General features: G+C 33.0%; 1 protein-coding gene across 4 annotated transcripts in view; it reads left to right on the forward strand.

The window, feature by feature from the left end:
* LOC147073746 (huntingtin-interacting protein 1-like) overlaps positions 1-17,845 on the forward strand; it is an 87,119-nt gene that overhangs the window by 48,192 nt on the left and 21,082 nt on the right. For all 4 annotated transcript variants that reach the window (XM_085944775.1, XM_085944777.1, XM_085944774.1 and 1 more), the window contains 6 exons: positions 10,208-10,318; positions 11,898-12,050; positions 13,648-13,805; positions 15,089-15,150; positions 16,103-16,512; positions 17,461-17,585. In XM_085944775.1, coding sequence (XP_085800901.1) covers positions 10,208-10,318; positions 11,898-12,050; positions 13,648-13,805; positions 15,089-15,150; positions 16,103-16,512; positions 17,461-17,585 — 1,019 coding nt within the window. The remainder of the gene's footprint in view (positions 1-10,207; positions 10,319-11,897; positions 12,051-13,647; positions 13,806-15,088; positions 15,151-16,102; positions 16,513-17,460; positions 17,586-17,845) is intronic.

The following is a 17,845-nucleotide window of genomic DNA, read 5'->3' on the forward strand; positions in this document are numbered from 1 at the left end:
CCTTCAATTACAGAATCGTAAGATGATAAAAATTGAAGAGATTCTATGAAATTTCCACGATTATTTGATGATTCACTTTCATCGTGTGCTCGAAAAGATAATTCTTGTTTACCCAAAAAAATTGTTGTATCTATCAATCTACGCATTATATTAAGATTTCTGCCGACTTTCTCATTGTGTACTCTAGCAATTGCCTTTTGTTGTTTATCAACGGCAAATTCGATTCTAGTTTTACCAAAAGATTCCAGATTTACGATTGAATGTAAATGTTTTTCTGTAGTCACATGTTTTACCACTGAATTTGTCAAATTATTTAAATCACTTATACCAGAATAATTCCACGCAGACTTATCTGTGGCAAATAGCATACATGGCCAACAATATAGTTTATTTAATTGACAACTGCCAGTCAAAAACGAATATTTGTCATATAAATTGTTGTGGAAATGTCTAACATAAGTTTTTTTTGCTGTATGCAAATTTAAATGAACGGTTGATCTTCCAGCTTTGATAATTTCTGATTTTTGGTTAAACGTCAAACTTGAAAATGATATTTTTAAAATTTGATCTGTACTACAGCAATGACCAATTTCAGTTGGAAAACTAGACATTTTTACAAATAATTTGTATTTGAAGCACTGACGAATGACTTAGGGTACAAAAAAAGATAATCTATCCACATTCAGAATACAATAAATCACAGAATTGTCTCACAAAATAAAACTATACCACCATGTTTTGAACAACAATCTGACTGAATTAAAACGATATAAATTATGTTTGTCTATGACTGAACTAATCTAAATAATTATCACGAGATACAATTATTTGTTATTTTTAAAATCAATTAATAATTATATCTGATTGAACCCAATAGACATTATTTTTTTAAATCATCTTATTTATTTATTATTATTTAAAGCGGCAGGCATAGACAATAAACTTTGCAAAAAGAGTTGGAAGGCGGTCACTCGAACGCTTCCAAGACGTGATAAAATTTGTAGACTTGCTCGAAGACATGAGTCATATAAGGTATAGAAAACCATTTTCGATTATGAAGTCAATAATCGACAATCGTCATTCAAAGAAAAACAACAGATGTCGTCACTCGCTTGTAATTTTTTGTTTGATTCTAAACTCGGCTAATTTACATAGTCTACATTCAAATTCACACAATAGATGACTCTTAATATTTTAAAATTTTATATATATTTTTTTATTGCAATTTGAAATAAATACTTGAAGATATAGTTTTCTTAGAAGGTAGGCTTTAAATAATCGCTTAGTATGGAGCCTTCGCCACTGGCCTATAATAATATTATTATGATACCATGAATAGTAATTGTGATCGATATTCCAAAACCGACAATATTTATGTATACTATATAGCTCTGTGCTCTGTGGAAGTAATGCTTATGTTGGAAGGCCTTGCATTAAATTACCTGTAACTAGAGTTGGGTTTCGGGAATTTCCCGACGGGAATTCTCGAGAAATTTTCGAGATTTTCCATCCCGAATCTCGAGAATTGAAATTTTTAACATTTCGAGAAACCCCGGATCTCGAGAATCTTTTCTCGGGATTCGGCATTTCTTCATTATCAAATATTAATTGAAAAAACTTCTATATGAAAAAAGTGGACAGAAAACACAAAACGTTCGAAGACTTATCGAGGCATTTAACACAATGCCAACGTCGACGGAAAATGAGCGCAATTTTTGCAACATCAGGGAATTTTGTGTTTTAAAAGTGTACGCGATTGTCAGACGCAACGATTGACAGCCTGTGTTTATTGAAATTCTATTTTAATAACTAATGTTTTGAATTATTTTTGTTTTCCTACTTCTATTTTGTTTGTCTTCTTAGATAAATAAAAAAAAACATATTTTTTTGGAATTTGTCTGTTTTTACACTGATTTTAGTATTTTTACAGGTTTTTTTTAAATTTAGGGAAATACCCAACTCTACCTGTTACCTAATAAGGACACATTCAAAAAACTTCTGTCAGATGTATTTAAAAATGTTCATTATTTTATAAAAAAATAACTCACCTTTTCATTATGTTAACGTGACTTTGATGTAACGGTTTTTGTTTTTGTGGAGAATGTAGATATACTTTCTTGAGGTCCTCAATTGACATGAGTTTTAACTGATTTTCTAGACAAGAATTCGTCATGTGTGACCTTAGAGGCGTCTTTATTTGAGTAATGTAGAAGAGATTAGTAAATGTTTGAAAAAATAAGAAAGCATTTTGAAGGCGTGGGTTTTTATCATAATGCATTTTTCCATATTTCAATTAGGGCCTTTACGACTGACTTACTAATGTTTTATTTGTGGCTGTCAGTCGGCGGGGCAAGCGAGCATTCTACCACTGAACCACCGATGCATTTAAAAAAAATATAATTAAATTCATTTTCTTTTATGTTAGTTCTCCGCGACTTCTATCCTATGGCACTTTTTATTAACTTAAGTCAACTCAGTGAACTCAGTCAAAGCTCACTTGAGAGCTCAAGACTTGGGTGCCTGCTCCGGAGACATTACCAGGCGTAAAAAACTGCTGATGCTTCACATCCAAACGTAAGGCCTCGTGATACGCTCGATTAAGACCGAGTGTGGTGCGGGGTGGGTTAGTTTGGGGGGGTCTTTGTGTTGTCAGTAGAGGAAGATTCTTCTTCTTCTTTCTTCTTTGGCCATATCCGCCCCTTAATTGGAGCATATGGACACCACACGGCGCCTCCAAGAATCCCTGTCGTTCGCCAGTCTTCTTGCTTCGTTCCAGGTCAAACCAGCATCCCGTAGCTCCGCTGTATACACTCTGTAGATAGTATTTAGCGGCCTTCCAGGACGCCGGAATCCGATTAGCTTGAAGAACAGGCAAGCCAGGTTGAGGTTCTCTTCTGGCATCCTCAACACGTGGCCGAGCCAGGTCCAACGTCGCCTCTTCACTCTCAGCGTGATGAGAGGCTGCTTGGTGCGTTCTCGTATCTCCTCGTTGCTCCCAAAGTCATACCGCACACCCAGTATCCGTCGCAAACATCTGTTTTCAAAGCTCAGTATACGGTTGCTCTGAGCCTTCGTAAGGTGCCATGATCCGCTACCGTAAAGCAGCACCGTCAGAATGCAAGCGTCGAATGGGCGGCATTTGGTTTTTTTCGGAAGATTATTTAATTGAATAAAAGGATTTTTGCTGTAAGAATGAATTCATTCAAAAGGTTGCGCTTGATGTACTACAAGGCCGCAGGTTCCCCATCCCTGCTATAGCTACTTGGTTATTTTAATAATTGCTATTTGTAAATATGGAATTCCAGCTGAGTTTTTTTTTATTAATACTTTTTTACCTTCTTCCGCATTGTTTTTATCGTTGGTTTTCCAACTGTGTTACACCCGCCAAACTGTATAAATTCGTTGTTTTATATATTGGATATCAAATTGCCATTAGTCTCTTAGTATGTTTTGATACGAATTGAAATATTGGTAATTTTTGGGTCTGCCTCTGTGCCTTATGCTTATTGGATTACGCGATACTACTCTCTTTGCCGGTTCGTTGTCGCAGCGCAGTCACACAGTCTCCCAGTCGAGATCATTATTGTATCTTATCAAATTGTTATTATTGGTAATATATTAAAAATAAAATCACAAATTGATGCAATTTTTCCACCGTAGTTTTTGTGATTGTCGTATTTTTTAAACACATGTTTAACGTCAATTAATGTGGCACATCTTTGTTTTGTAATTAGTTTTATGATCTATGTAGCGTTCATAAATATGGAGAATCTAAACTAAAGCCTCGTCCAGACCGACATTACAGCTGCTCGTAAACAACACAAAATTTATATAATTTATATAATATAGACTCTATTCTCCAAACTATCCACCCTACTTTACACCCAGTATCAACTGGGTAGAGGATGTGAAACATTACCGGTTATTTATGTCAGGGAATGTCTCAGGAGCAGTTACCCAAGACAAGTGTACTTTGACTGAGTTTATATGACTGTAAAATTAATAGTAGCCACGGGAGAGAGGAGCATGCATAATACACAAACGTTAATAATAAGATATTAATCAAAAGTTTGTATAAAACAGCTGAATTTGAGGTTGTAATTGAGAAATCTATTCTCGAGACTTCCCGAGAAATAGTCAGAAATTAATTTTCCGAAATTTTGAGAATTCTCAATTCTCTAGAAATCGGAAAATGATCACTAGGGTAGTGTAATTTAATGACCGGAATTTCAAAAAAACTAAATGAAATATCTCTAGAAAATTTGATTTATCGGTAAAAGGCCGCGACTAAAAAGCCAAACAGCTAAAAAAATTAAAAATATTCTCGACTTTCATTCTAAATGGAATTGATTAAATATCCTGGTTAACAATTTGGCCGGAAGATCAAAAAATACGACAACAAGTGGTGATTTCGTAATAATGTCGATTTCCCGAGAAATCAAAAAACCAATCGCGAATTCTTGAGATAACACAAATTCTTGATTTCGAAGTCCTAAGATGAACGAGTTAAGTGAAGGCGTTCATGTTCGCAGTATGACGCCGCAATTGTTTTTTAAACCAACAAAATTGGCCTTAAATAAAATCTTTAAACGTTGTATAAAAACATTGACCACGTTTGTTTGACTAACAAAAGAATGTGGCTATGTTTGCGGGATTTTTTTACTGTTTCATCGGGGGTAGCGACGAATGTTCCGTGGGATGTTATATTTTTATTGAAACGAGAAAATTTGTACGGTATGGACTGCGCGAACTGCATTTGATTTGATAACTACCAATGTTTGAACGTGTGTCGAGTGTCGAATAAACTTAATGATTATTTACTTGCATTTGCGTAGCGGCAAAGGTTTACAAAGAATTTTATAATTTGTTTGCGGGTAATATTGTGTATGTATCTAGAATAGGCTCAGTTTTTTTTATTTATTAACCATGCATTTGTCGATCTCTTCCTTTATTCTGACAAGTATACAGTGTATACAATGCTATTGTATCTAATCAGTATGCTCTGTTAATCAGTTGTATTAAAACGTTGAGAAGCATACCGTGTTCACTATACGTAAAACAATACCGTTCGTTTGCTAATTGAAACGTTGAAACGTACGCGCTGTTCCGGTACCCACTCGGAATTTATGAACGGGTGTGCACTTTATATTTTTATTAAACTTTACCTGTTCCGCTATTTCGAAATTAATTTCGAAAACGTTACGATGATATTATCCGTAAATTGTATATATAAGTATGTATTATTATATTGTATATTATGTAGGTACCTACTCTATATCTGTTTTGTTCGGGCAGGCGGGCACACAGAAAAATGGTTTGGGTTGTGGGGAAAAATGTTTTTTAAGGCGGGGGTTAACACAATCTAACAAGTGCCACTGACTTCTATATTTACCTCGCCTACTAATATCTTCTCGTCGCCCATACCATACCCATTAGACTCAAAATTTAGAGTCTTGTTATAATACCTGGTCTGCGGGTACAACTAAGGGTGTTCACCTACGAATTGTTGCGAGCTGTCGCATCCACAAGTGGTTATCGAATGCACTTGGCTTAACGGTCATAATTATTAAGATAATTAGTGTCGCCACGTTGTTTTGGATGCCTCAGATAGTCGCACAAAAATATGAGTGCCACGTGTCTTTCAATGGCCTCAGGCCTTGCGTGTCGTAGAATGCCGATAGGAGTGGGACCAACCAGCTGAGAAGGCTGTTCGACAGCCAAATTATCCGGGTCACGACTCTCAGTCATGAGGATGAGGTCTCTTTTCTTCTCTGGAGGGGGGGGGGGGAGTTTCAAAATGTGAGGATGGGGGGACGGGTTAATAAAAAAACTGAATATATTTTTATTAATTCCACCCTGTTGAAAAACTCTTTAGGTATCTGTTTTCGCAACATTGTAGTAGGTATTCGCCATATTCACACATTTTTTAGCACAAAAGCATAGTAAGCAAATTATTTGGTGAAATAACTAATGAAATAATAATGTTCCGCGCATGTATCTAATGCATATGGAAGTAGATATTATGGAGACGAGTACACGCAACTGAAACACAAAACTTTTTTGGTCACGCCATAAACAAAATAGTAATCTTATTTTAAACGTATTCGCGATTATTTAATATCCATACGAAATGAAGAAATAGCGATAGGAGATTCACAGGGAACACAGTAATCTGTTCGGCTCCAGAAATAATCAAGACATTCGTAAAAAAATCTATCGATTGAATGATTACAATATATTGATTTTGATAGCTGATAAGGTTTAGTTTTAACAGTCAGTACTTCTTGGTCAATGCGATAAAAAGTTGCTTTTTTCATTTTGATTGTAAATTGGAACGCGGAATGTTATTTTATTTTTTTAAATATTTAAATTGCCATTCAGTAATATTATAGAAAGTAAAACCGAATAATACCGTAATAAATAAGTATTTACCGATTTAAATGTTATAGTCCTACTCTTCCGGTACCTACTTATACATTTTTTCGGTATTATTTTTATCATATTTTTGTGAATTTGTTTTAGTATTTGATAGTTTAGAGTGTTTAGACCAATGATACTCAACCTTTTTTGTCTTCGGGCCAAATACATATATTTGTAAAGTAACGCGGGCCGCATCACTACTGGTGTGACGAAAAAAATCATGAAACCCCCTTTTTTAGAAAACATTTTTGAGATTTTAAAAATTATAAACTAAAACAGAATAATAATCGTCAAACCTGTTCGTCAAAAATAACAATAGTGAAATGAAAAATCATGTTCCTGATAATAAATGTATTTCGGGCCGCACATAAAAGCTTAAAGGGCCGCAGGTTGAGTATCGCTGGTTTAGACTGATAGCTTACCTACTTACTAGGTCAGTGTTTCCCAAGCTGTTATGGGTACCTATATCTAGAGGTCGGGATCGAGAATTATCCAGTCTCGTTTCTTGAGATTATTTTCCATAAAGTTTCTCGAGAAATTAATAGGAATCTCCCAGGAATATGTAAAAAAAAAACAGAGAAGGAATCAAAAAAAGTAGAAATTAAAAGTTCTATAAGATAATAAATCGGTTTAACCCATAGTCTAAGGTTTAACCAGTGTACCCCACTTCCACGGCGAGCATAAATAACAATGGCGGTTTTAGGAACCCGAAGGCGAAATTTTCGTCTATGCGATAAACCACTATTAATTGCATGTTAGATAGAATACGGCTATGGTTATTTTGCCAGGATTTTTTTTCATTTTGTATTATAACACCAGTTTTTTTTTTTAATTTTAAGTAAGTAGGTAATTACTATTTCTACAAATTTTTATCATCACTTTAAAACCGGTTTTATCTAACGACATCAAATTGAAAAAAAGTATGGAAGTAGTAAGTATGTACCTACCTAATATTTTTTTTTGTGTCATTTCTTTAATAATTTTGAATTTAAATTGAAAAACATTATATACAAAAAAATCTATCTCATATCACTCGAAATACTTCTTAACATTATGGATACTTACACATAAGTACCACAGTTTGGAAAACACTGGAGATGTATAAAAAACATAATATGAAAGTTATCTCATGTACTTCAGATTAATATTTATCTAATCTTGATTAAAGGATAAATAATAAAGATTTTATCACTATCTATTTATTGGCACACCTACCTGATTAATTTGTAAAGAAATAATTCCCCTGGTATCTTTGTCCAGGGTTGCCACTGTCATAACATAACATGTTGATAACAAATGGAAAACTTCTATGAATTCTTGTGTTGGTTTTTGATTTCATGTTATCTTATAATTATTATCATGGTTATAAGATCTATAAGGCTATAATAATTTCTTGTTAGATATGACCATGTTCTTTACCCAACTAAAATATTAATAAAAGGACACCAAATATAATCGGTTTAAATATTATGTTTCTTACATTAGATTAGGTACATAAGGCATTTTTATTTTCACTAAAAAGTGTAGCACCAAAATCGCCTTGATTGGAAAGTATTACTTGGGGTTCAAGGAACAGAACTATTTGCGAAAACAAAAGAGAGATAAGTCGAAAATTTTAAAATGAGTTGAATTTGCGAAATTAACTATAATGCATATATTCATAAAAGAGAAATGGGGCGAGTCGAAATCAAATTAACACTGAAGATAAAAAAAAAACATTTGTGTGCATTAGAATAAAGGAGATAGATGTGGACATTTAAAAAAAAGTATAGCCAAAAATTAATCATAGTGGCAGGGAACTCACAAATAATGGGAACTGAAATACGTAACAGATGTGGAGAAGCAGGCAGCCGATCTCGAGTGTGGAAGGATACGGGATAAACTTAAAAACGTGTCAAGAATACGTCATACGTCGAATACTGACAACTGTTCTCGGTATATGTACTGACGCTCATTTAATATTGGTGTATTGAAGGTTGCAATGCACTATACACATTCAAAACCCTGCGTCAAAATGTACTGTATCAGCCTATTTATTAATCTGTTCTGTGCGTTGTAGATATGTCCATTAATAAGAAAAGGAAATTGTACAAATAATGTCTTGTTATTAAATTTCATACATAAACAGAAGTTCTCATATTGCCCAAGACGAAAACTCAATCTTATTTTGGCTTTCCTGAAAGTAGTAATTTAGACTTAACTCCATTTTCCGTCAGTCAAAAAAGTTTGTAAAAAAGATAATATGTAATATAATAATTGTCATCCATGATCATTTTACTTATGGTTTATGTACAAAAAAAATAATACACTGTTTTGTTTGCATGCATTGGTTTTTGGAATTAAAATGTAAGTATGTGTCACTTAATTTGATTAAGTAGCATAGCATCATCATTTTAGTAATTAGTAGTATGTAGTTATAATTATGAATGTCATAACATAACATTCATAGCTATTGTGACAATTGAAGCAAATTTAATAGTGAATACAATTTAATTTATTTACGAAATGTATGTAGTTATAATTATGAATGTCATAACATTCATAGCTATTGTGACAATTGAAGAAAATTTAATAGTGAATACAATTTAATTTATTTACGAAATGTATGTAGTTATAATTATGAATGTCATAACATTCATAGCTATTGTGACAATTGAAGCAAATTTAATAGTGAATACAATTTATTTATTTACGAAAGTTGAAACTAACAGTAAAGCCGTTTCCATATATGGCGAATTTTGTTGATCAATAGTCTGTTGAATAAGAAATTAATAGTAATGTTCCAACATAACGACGTAAGTTGAATCGATAGTTGTAATCAGGCAAATTTGTTGGTTTGTTAAAATCATTGCTTCTTTTTTGGATGAAATCGTCATATTTAATTCAGAGACTAAAACAGGGAAAACTAGAAACTAAAATAAAACGACAGCTGACTAAAATATAGAAACAAGTTCTCACATGCCGATGCATTGTCGATTTGAATGGTGATTTTCATTGACTAATAGTAGAAAGAACCTCAACTTCATTCAGTTCTACTTACAAGTTGATTATATTTGTTTAAATATGGTTCTTACTTATCGATTTAGCTTCAACCGTCATTCAACAGACAGTTGATCGTCAAAAATTGACACGTAGGAATGCAGCATTAGGTAGGATTGTGCATTTACGCTTTAAACAGCAAAAAATATAGATCCACGTAGAGTAGTTAGGGTTGATTCAACATGAGCTGGGCGAATATTCAAAAAAATATTTTTAGCTACCTGTCACAATAATTGCTTGTTATACAATAATTAGTTATGTGTTTTAGTTTTCCTATATAGTATCTATTATATGATTATAAATAAATCAAATATCCCGTGGCCAATGGTGCACATATCGCACCCTCGCAACTAAACTGCCACAATCCAAAAAACGTCAAACAGAGAAAATCAGCTTTGAAGTTTTTACCTTTCGCATTTTTGTACTGTGTTTTTGAAATATGCTTAGATATTGAATGAAGTTTTGAACGATAGACAATGAAACGTAGTAATTAACTCAAAACACGTAAATTTGGACTTGTGGCGGTTTAGTTGCGAGGGTGCGATATGACACTTGTAGCTAATAAATTAACAACAGTTAACAGTTCCCTTCCAAGCATATTTTTATTTTCTTTATTTTGCCAACATTTCACTGCCTTTTTTATGAAACTACTTTATTCATAAAGGCGGCAGATTTTATATCATAGTTTTAAATTACCCGGACTGTTACGCAATAGACAATTAACTATTTGTCATTTTTCTTTTTCCAGAATCAGAGCATCACCAAGGCGATAAATGTAACAGAGACACCAGTGAAAGAGAAACATGTCCGCAGCACAATCATTGGGACCTTCCACGACAAGGGAGCCATCACCTTTTGGGTAATCCATACTATACAATATCGCTTACTGCATAATCATAATGCTAGGGAACAGCTTCACATCGTATTTATATTCGAACTTGTAATATTGTGAGAACCACTCTTGGTTGATTCTGATGGTCCTTTGGTCCTGTGTGTTATTGTAACGGCGAGCGGCTTAAGCGTCGGCTTGTAATGTCGTGAGTCCCAGGTTCGAATTCTGGGTCTGGCAAATACACAATTTGTGTTTGGAGTCTGAGTATGGACCTAATAGGTTGAGCAAGTGGCTAATATCCATTTCTCGTAAAAACTTAATCTGTTCATACAACCTCCACTCTGTGGAGACCCATTTGATCCTCTAATGCCGGGTCCACACTGGCAACATGTCGCGCGACAACCTCGTTAAATTTTACGATAAGTATGATAATTATCGTAAAATTTCTTAAGCAATTATGATAATTATCGTAAAATTTAACGAGGTTGTCGCGCGACATGTTGCCAGTGTGGACCCGGCATAAGGATCGAACATGGTGAAGTAGTAGTTATTGCATCATTTTCAATTTCCTTTTAAATTCAATGTTTCGTAGTCCATTTTTAATTTGCCACCGTAATGAATACTGATTGCAATCTGCATCCAAAAATGGTATGAAACAACCTCAATTTATTGTAATTTTCTTTCCTACTAAATGAGTGTTATGCATTGTATGTAAATTCATACGGCACAAAAATGAATATTAATGTATTGCCTTGCATAATGGTGTTATGAAAATACTTTCCGTTGAATCCTACATTTATGCATTACCAAAATGATTGATAGTCATATGTGTGATTTCCCTTTCATATGATTGGTATTTTATAATAAATTATCAATGGGTTAACAATTAAACGAATTAAGTAACTAGCAACTGGACCTGTGGAATCGGTGTACCCTTTACGCTGTGTGCTCGATGGGAACGCGCAATAGAAATTGATTGCCGCACATCAAGTTAAAAACTTGCTCAATCGAGTTAAACACCTAAATAAATTTTGTGAATTTGATAAATAAATTAGTATATACATATATATACCAACATAAATTGTCTACTGTTCGATTTGGAACTAAGCTTATCACAGTTAAAATAGAATTGAATGATATGCTAAATGTAGCGTTAATATTCAGCCATTTGATCCACCTCAATTCTGATCTTTTTTACGTCTGTCTATACCAGGTGTAGTCAACCTGGTACCTACCGAACACTAGTGGGCATTTCAGCTTTCATGGTGGACAGTAGGGGTTTTAAAAAGATTTTCATTATGATTATTTTCTTTATAAATTGCCATTACTGTGGAACTGGTGGGAGGTTAGAAAATTTTACTACTAACAGAGGTACAAAAGTGGGCGGTAGGTATAAAAAGGTTGACTACCCCTGGTCTATACCATACAACTTTTTGTTCAAAAAATGTTTGAATCCGGTGAGACAGTTCATAAGAGTTTCATTTGTCAAATTAAAATGAAGACCTTCCACCTTCTCAGTTTTGGTTCTCCAAAAATACTAATCTGAAAAATAAAGTAAGTATTATAGAAATGATCAGTGATAAATTTGTTTATTTTTTACCGGAAGGTCGTGGCACTGCGGCTACCTCTCCAAGAGCATCGGATCGTGGCGTGGAAGTTCTGCCATGTGCTACACAAAGTCCTACGGGAGGGCCACTCCAACTGCCTACAAAATTCTGAGAGACACACTGGCATGATTAAAGACTTAGGAAAATTATGGGTGAGTTATTAACTGTTATCACTTTCCTACAGATTTGGTTAATAATTTTCATGAATATTGTTTCTTTTCTGTTCAATACTATCCCCTCGCTAAGGTGTGGAAATATATTTTATTTTTAAAAATTTCTGATGCATAAACTTTAAACAATAACAAACTTATTTTTATTCTTCTGAGTTGGGTTAGTTATGACCATCTACAGTTAATACTATAGTCATCGATACATCTTCCAATATGTAGCCAAGCTGTCGTCGGGATAGTGGTAATGGCTATGTGCAGAAATTAGAAGTCATTATTGTGTGGAGAACATGACATCTACTGGTTACAGAGAAGATAACAATCCGTGATAATAATCAAAGAGTGTGCCTGTGTATTGATTTTGCAGATGTTAAATATTATGAATTATTTTATACAAAACAAGATTAAGTAATCTTACTTAGATATACTATACTTATTATTATGTTGTCGAAAGGCTGTCTAAGGGTAGTTCAGAATACAGTATAGGGGATGGTGAGTTTTGTACACTTCACCATGCATTTACTGATGTGTCTCTTAACAATCTACATATTGCTATTCTTTTAAATCAGTCTTATATAACAACAAAAAAATCTATTATCGATAGTGTAATTATGTCAAACTTTAGTGTTCAGTAAACAAGTACTGAGAGATTGCTTCTGGAATATTCCTGGCAACTAAGTGAAATTTGCTACATGCTGATGACACCCTGTTTGAAAAATTTTAAGTAAAAGTTTTTAACTTAGTGGTAGGTACAATCTAGGGATTGCAATACCGGTATTTCAAAACCGGTATTCAATTATTTATCGATACTGGTTTCAAAAATCCAATATACCGGTATTTTCGGTGAAACCATACATATTTATCTTTTTCGAAATTGAACTTAATGTTACTTTGACATTATTTACTACTATATTACAATATATTAAATTTAATGTATATGTTTTATGCTTCCAAAACGCAAATATATTGACTGAAACTAACAAAGGTTCAATAATATTAAAACAAAATCCCTCAAATATACTCATAGATTAATAATTGTCGTGATGAATTAACATATTTTGAAAAAGAAAACATTCGTGGTTAATATTTCTAATTATTTTATAACTATTGATCCAATGTTGAATTTCAGAGACATTTTTCTGTACCCAGACTTATTGTATTTGTAAAAATTAGCTGTTCTAAAATATTATGATATATTTACAAAGGTCAATGTACTTCAATAAAATTATTTTTTGCTTTGTTTTTTTTCTCTAGTTGATTTACTTGTACTTCTTATTCTAAATGTCATGTTATGAATGTCTTGAATTAATAATTTGTTGTGTGCTCAATGTGTCTTTTTAAAATAAATAAATAAATAATAAATGTAGGTAGGTACTTTAGGTTGCTATAAAATAGTGTTTTAAATAGATTTTAATAGTCATATTTATTGATAGGTACTTATTTTTTTTCTATAATATGTTTTGACGAATACCGGTATTCAATATGAAATACCGGTATTGATCTATCTATTCGGTATTGCAATCCCTAGTACAATCCTATGTGCCTTTGTGAGTTTATAATATATATATATATTTTTAATCAGGTTCATTTACGTGAGAGTTATGGAAAGCTTATCCAACTTTACTGCACACTTCTTATCACCAAAATAAAATTCCACGCTCGAAACCCTCGGTTTCCGGGGAACTTGCAAGTCACCGGGGAAGAGCTGGAGGCCATCGGAGAAAATGATATCAATAATTAGTAAGCTATGCTAATCAACGATGTTACGAATTTTAATATTCCTAGTTGTAATTTTTTTTTGTACTACTTTCACTTGTACTACTTTTTAATTAGTCAAAATCTCAGTCTCAGTATCTTTGCAATATTTTTCTAAAAGCATTTCTAATGTTATTGAAATATACTGTATAGTGCAGTGAGACAAGGTAAATGTGACATGGGTTAGAATCAATTAAATTTGTAAAAATTAAAAATCAGAATTCATAATGCATATTACCATCCATGATAAAATGCTAGAGCAGCGCTGTCGAACTGGCGGCCCGCCAAAATTTTTTTGCGGCCCGCGAGCTGTACAGCAAATTTTTCATCAAACATTGGGGAGAGAATTACCCATCATACATTAAAATATGAATATAAATAATGAAATATAACAAATTTAATTTGAGAGATTTTGGACTTCAAATCATTTCTATGTTCTGAAGTACATATTATATCTGCGAGCGTGCCTTCTCTGACATGAAATACATACAATCAAAATATAGAAACAGCTTGAAGGACTCCACGCTTTAAAATATAATTAGACTTGCCACAACAAATGTTGATATTGACATAAAAGAAATTGTTGCTCAACAACTAAGGCCACAATGCTCCCATTAAATAACTTATAAGTACATATAAGTATAATCTTTGTTTTGTAAACGTAATTAATTAATGATGAATAAATTTTTTTACAAAAAAAATTAAATAAATACTTAACTTAATAATATTACTGTTTTTATTATTTCTAGTTGTGTTATTTTTGATTTTTTTTTTTGTATAAAAAATAACGTTTGAATTGACATTAACTGACTTTTCATTTACCTGTCCTCTGGCCCCGAAATGTTTGCTAAAGAAAAAATGGCCCGCGGCCTAAAAGAAGTTGGACAGCGCTGTGCTAGAGTATGCGATTTATTAACTGTGTTCCTAGTACTTAGGGCCAAAGCCCACAGGAAGCACCGTGCGTGGAGTGGGTAGCGCTTCCAGTGGGCTTTCACCCTAAGATTTATTTATAAAAATAGTATTTATTTTAATATGCATTTGCTCTTCAAATGTGATTGCTCAATTTTATATTTGCAAAACCGCTCATAATAATTGTATAAAACTTTTTCTACATATGAATTAATAGTAAATATGCATGCAGTTTGTCATCCAGGCCACCATGCAGTCACACTAAAGAAATTATTGCTTTTGCCTCACTGCACTTCACCTCTGATGAGATGGCGTTTAAAAATATTATTTTATTCTTATTTTTATCATTTACGTTTCAGCTTCCAAATGTCTGTGGAAATGTTTGACTATATGGATGATTTATTGATGCTTCAAGCTGCAAGTGAGTTATTAAATTATTGCCTTTAAAAAATCTATAATTCTCATCGATTGAGCTGCCATGTTATTATTTTTCTTATTTCGTATACTAATGAAAAAAATTTATATAAATTTTTCGTATTTTCTTGTTTTTGTTGTGATTTGGTACGTGATAAGTTTAATATTTTCTATTTTTGTATGAGTTTTTATTGATTTGGTAATCCTATGAAAATACGTAGGTATATCTTATTCTAAATTTACTATCAACAAGATTCTTACAAGACAATTTGCAGGCTATATAGTGACAAGGGAACAGACAAGGGTTTGCGATGTAATAGAGTTTGCTAAAAACCTCAAATAGAAATGGGCTGGACACATAGCTCGAAGAAAGGACAATCGTTGGACAAATTTAGTCATCCAGTGGTACAAAACGTCCGCAAGGTAGACCTAGAGGCCGCTGGATCGATGAAATGATAAAGTTCTGAGAAAGTACGTGGCAACGCAATGCACAGGACCGAGAGAAGTGGAATCAGCTTGGAGAAGCCTTCATCCAGCAGTGGATATATTCAGGCTGATGATGATGATGATAGTGAATAATGTCTATAATATTTTGCATTTACATAGACAGAAAAAAATATGTAATTTATTTCAAAAACTCAACTCGTAAAAAAAAGATAAAAGTTTTCCTTAAATAATCAGAGGATGAATTTTATTTATGTAGAGTTCAATCACAATTTTTCGATAATAATTATTTTAAGGTACTTTTTTTGATAAAATAATTTTCGATAAAAGTCATTATAATATCCAATTCTAAAAATGTCGGAATCCGGGGATTTGAATTGCAATCTCTAATTCCCGAATGCCTAATAAATTCAAAAGCGCTACCTACCGATGAAATTTTCTCATTATTGTCTACTTTATTGAATAAAATATATACTTTACGGTATTTCATAAAATATACTTTATCATTGTTTCAGTTTTCGATTCAATTGACAACTCTGGCGCTAATTCAATGACAACTTCTGGTCAGTGCAGAATGGCACCATTAGTACCGTGCATACAAGACTCCAACCAGCTGTACGATTTCTCCGTGAAACTTCTTTTCAAACTGCACGCCATGCTTCCTGCCGACACATTGTCCGGACATCGAGAGAGATTCTTCAAACAGTTCAAGCTATTGAAAAAGTTTTACCAGACGACAGACAATCTGCAGTATTTTAAAAATCTTATTTCTATACCGTCACTCCCTGAAAATCCACCAAACTTCTTAATCCAGAGTGAGCTTCGTGCTTATGTTCCGCCAGTTGTTATTTTGCCGCCAGAGGAACTTAATGAGGACCAAGACTTGATCGGAGCTCTCGTCGACATGTCCGAAACATCTAGCCAGGTAGCCCTAATTTTTTCAATCAATTTTACTGTTAAGATTGTTACTAAATAAATTGGTACGCAAAGCCATTAAAGAAAATCTTATCTATATAAATGGAATGGAAACTAATGATTTAGTTTTAAGTAATTTCATATTGCAAATTCATTTGTGGCAATTTCAGACCGCCATCACCGCTATCTGTCAAACCTTATTTTTTAATGTACAGGTAATTGCCAAGATGAACTGGGAAACTTGAATTTCTTGTAACATCTGTCTATGTATTCATAATATATTTAAGTTTTGGGAATAGGATTGTTTTATTGACTACTAATGAGGTTTTATAACTTACTAAAATATGCTTTTATTATACTTGAGATGTTTCAAGATTACGTTTGAATACGTGTACATAAAAAAAGAGCAGCAGAAAAAAATGATACTTGTACGAAAATAAAGGAAAAAAGGTTTGAAAACAGAACAAAATAGCTTTGTATCCTTCAGATCAGTGTTGCCAATAGTAAAACTGTCACAATCTAAAGGTTTTTTTCACCAATACTGCATACATTGACCATTTCAAACATGGAACATCTTCCACTTGTACCGGAACCGAAGTTTTGGCATTATAATACTAATGTAGCTATAACTGCTTGTGGAAGGACAGACCGAGTCAATATATAGGAGGTACAGGAGGCAGCCAAATACACTGAACCATATATATTTTTTAAATATTTAGATGAATAATCGCATATGTCATATGTTACATAATAGTGAAACTTCAAAACAGGTTGCTAACGACAGTTGTAATAAAAAAGAGCTTATAGCCGGCAATGCGTCAACATACAGGATATTACTTTTTATACGACTACAAATTTACCACACTATAAACGTTGAGGAATTGCACAACAAAAAGTTTATAATACTATAGTCTGAACTCTATGATGTTATCAATTATTTATTATTTTATTAATTCAGATGACGAGTCCAGACAATGGTCAAGACTTAGTAGACAATGCGGGTTCGCAGTCTGCTTATGCTGACCTTCTAGTGGAAAGAGATAGACTTATCGATCATTTGCAGTCTGAAGTTTCCAGACTTAGGTAAGTTTTAATTAGTCATAATGACTACTGAAAAATTATCAGCCTAATATAATTTAATTTTAGTCCTACCTATTATTTATAGGTAAAAATCTTGTGTACTAAGTATACCTCTTAATTTTATTGTCTTCAAATTTATAATGTGCATGGCACACTACATAATATTATTATAATATGCTTGGCAACATCAGAATAATAATATTCCATTTTCTAAAATATCTGGTAAATTTTTATAAATTATTAGTGCTATTAAAAATTTGGGT

The sequence above is a fragment of the Rhyacophila brunnea genome, unplaced genomic scaffold (genome assembly GCF_057557595.1).
Source record: "Rhyacophila brunnea isolate RB1 unplaced genomic scaffold, BYU_Rbru_1.0 scaffold_17, whole genome shotgun sequence".
Lineage (NCBI taxonomy): Eukaryota > Metazoa > Arthropoda > Insecta > Trichoptera > Rhyacophilidae > Rhyacophila > Rhyacophila brunnea.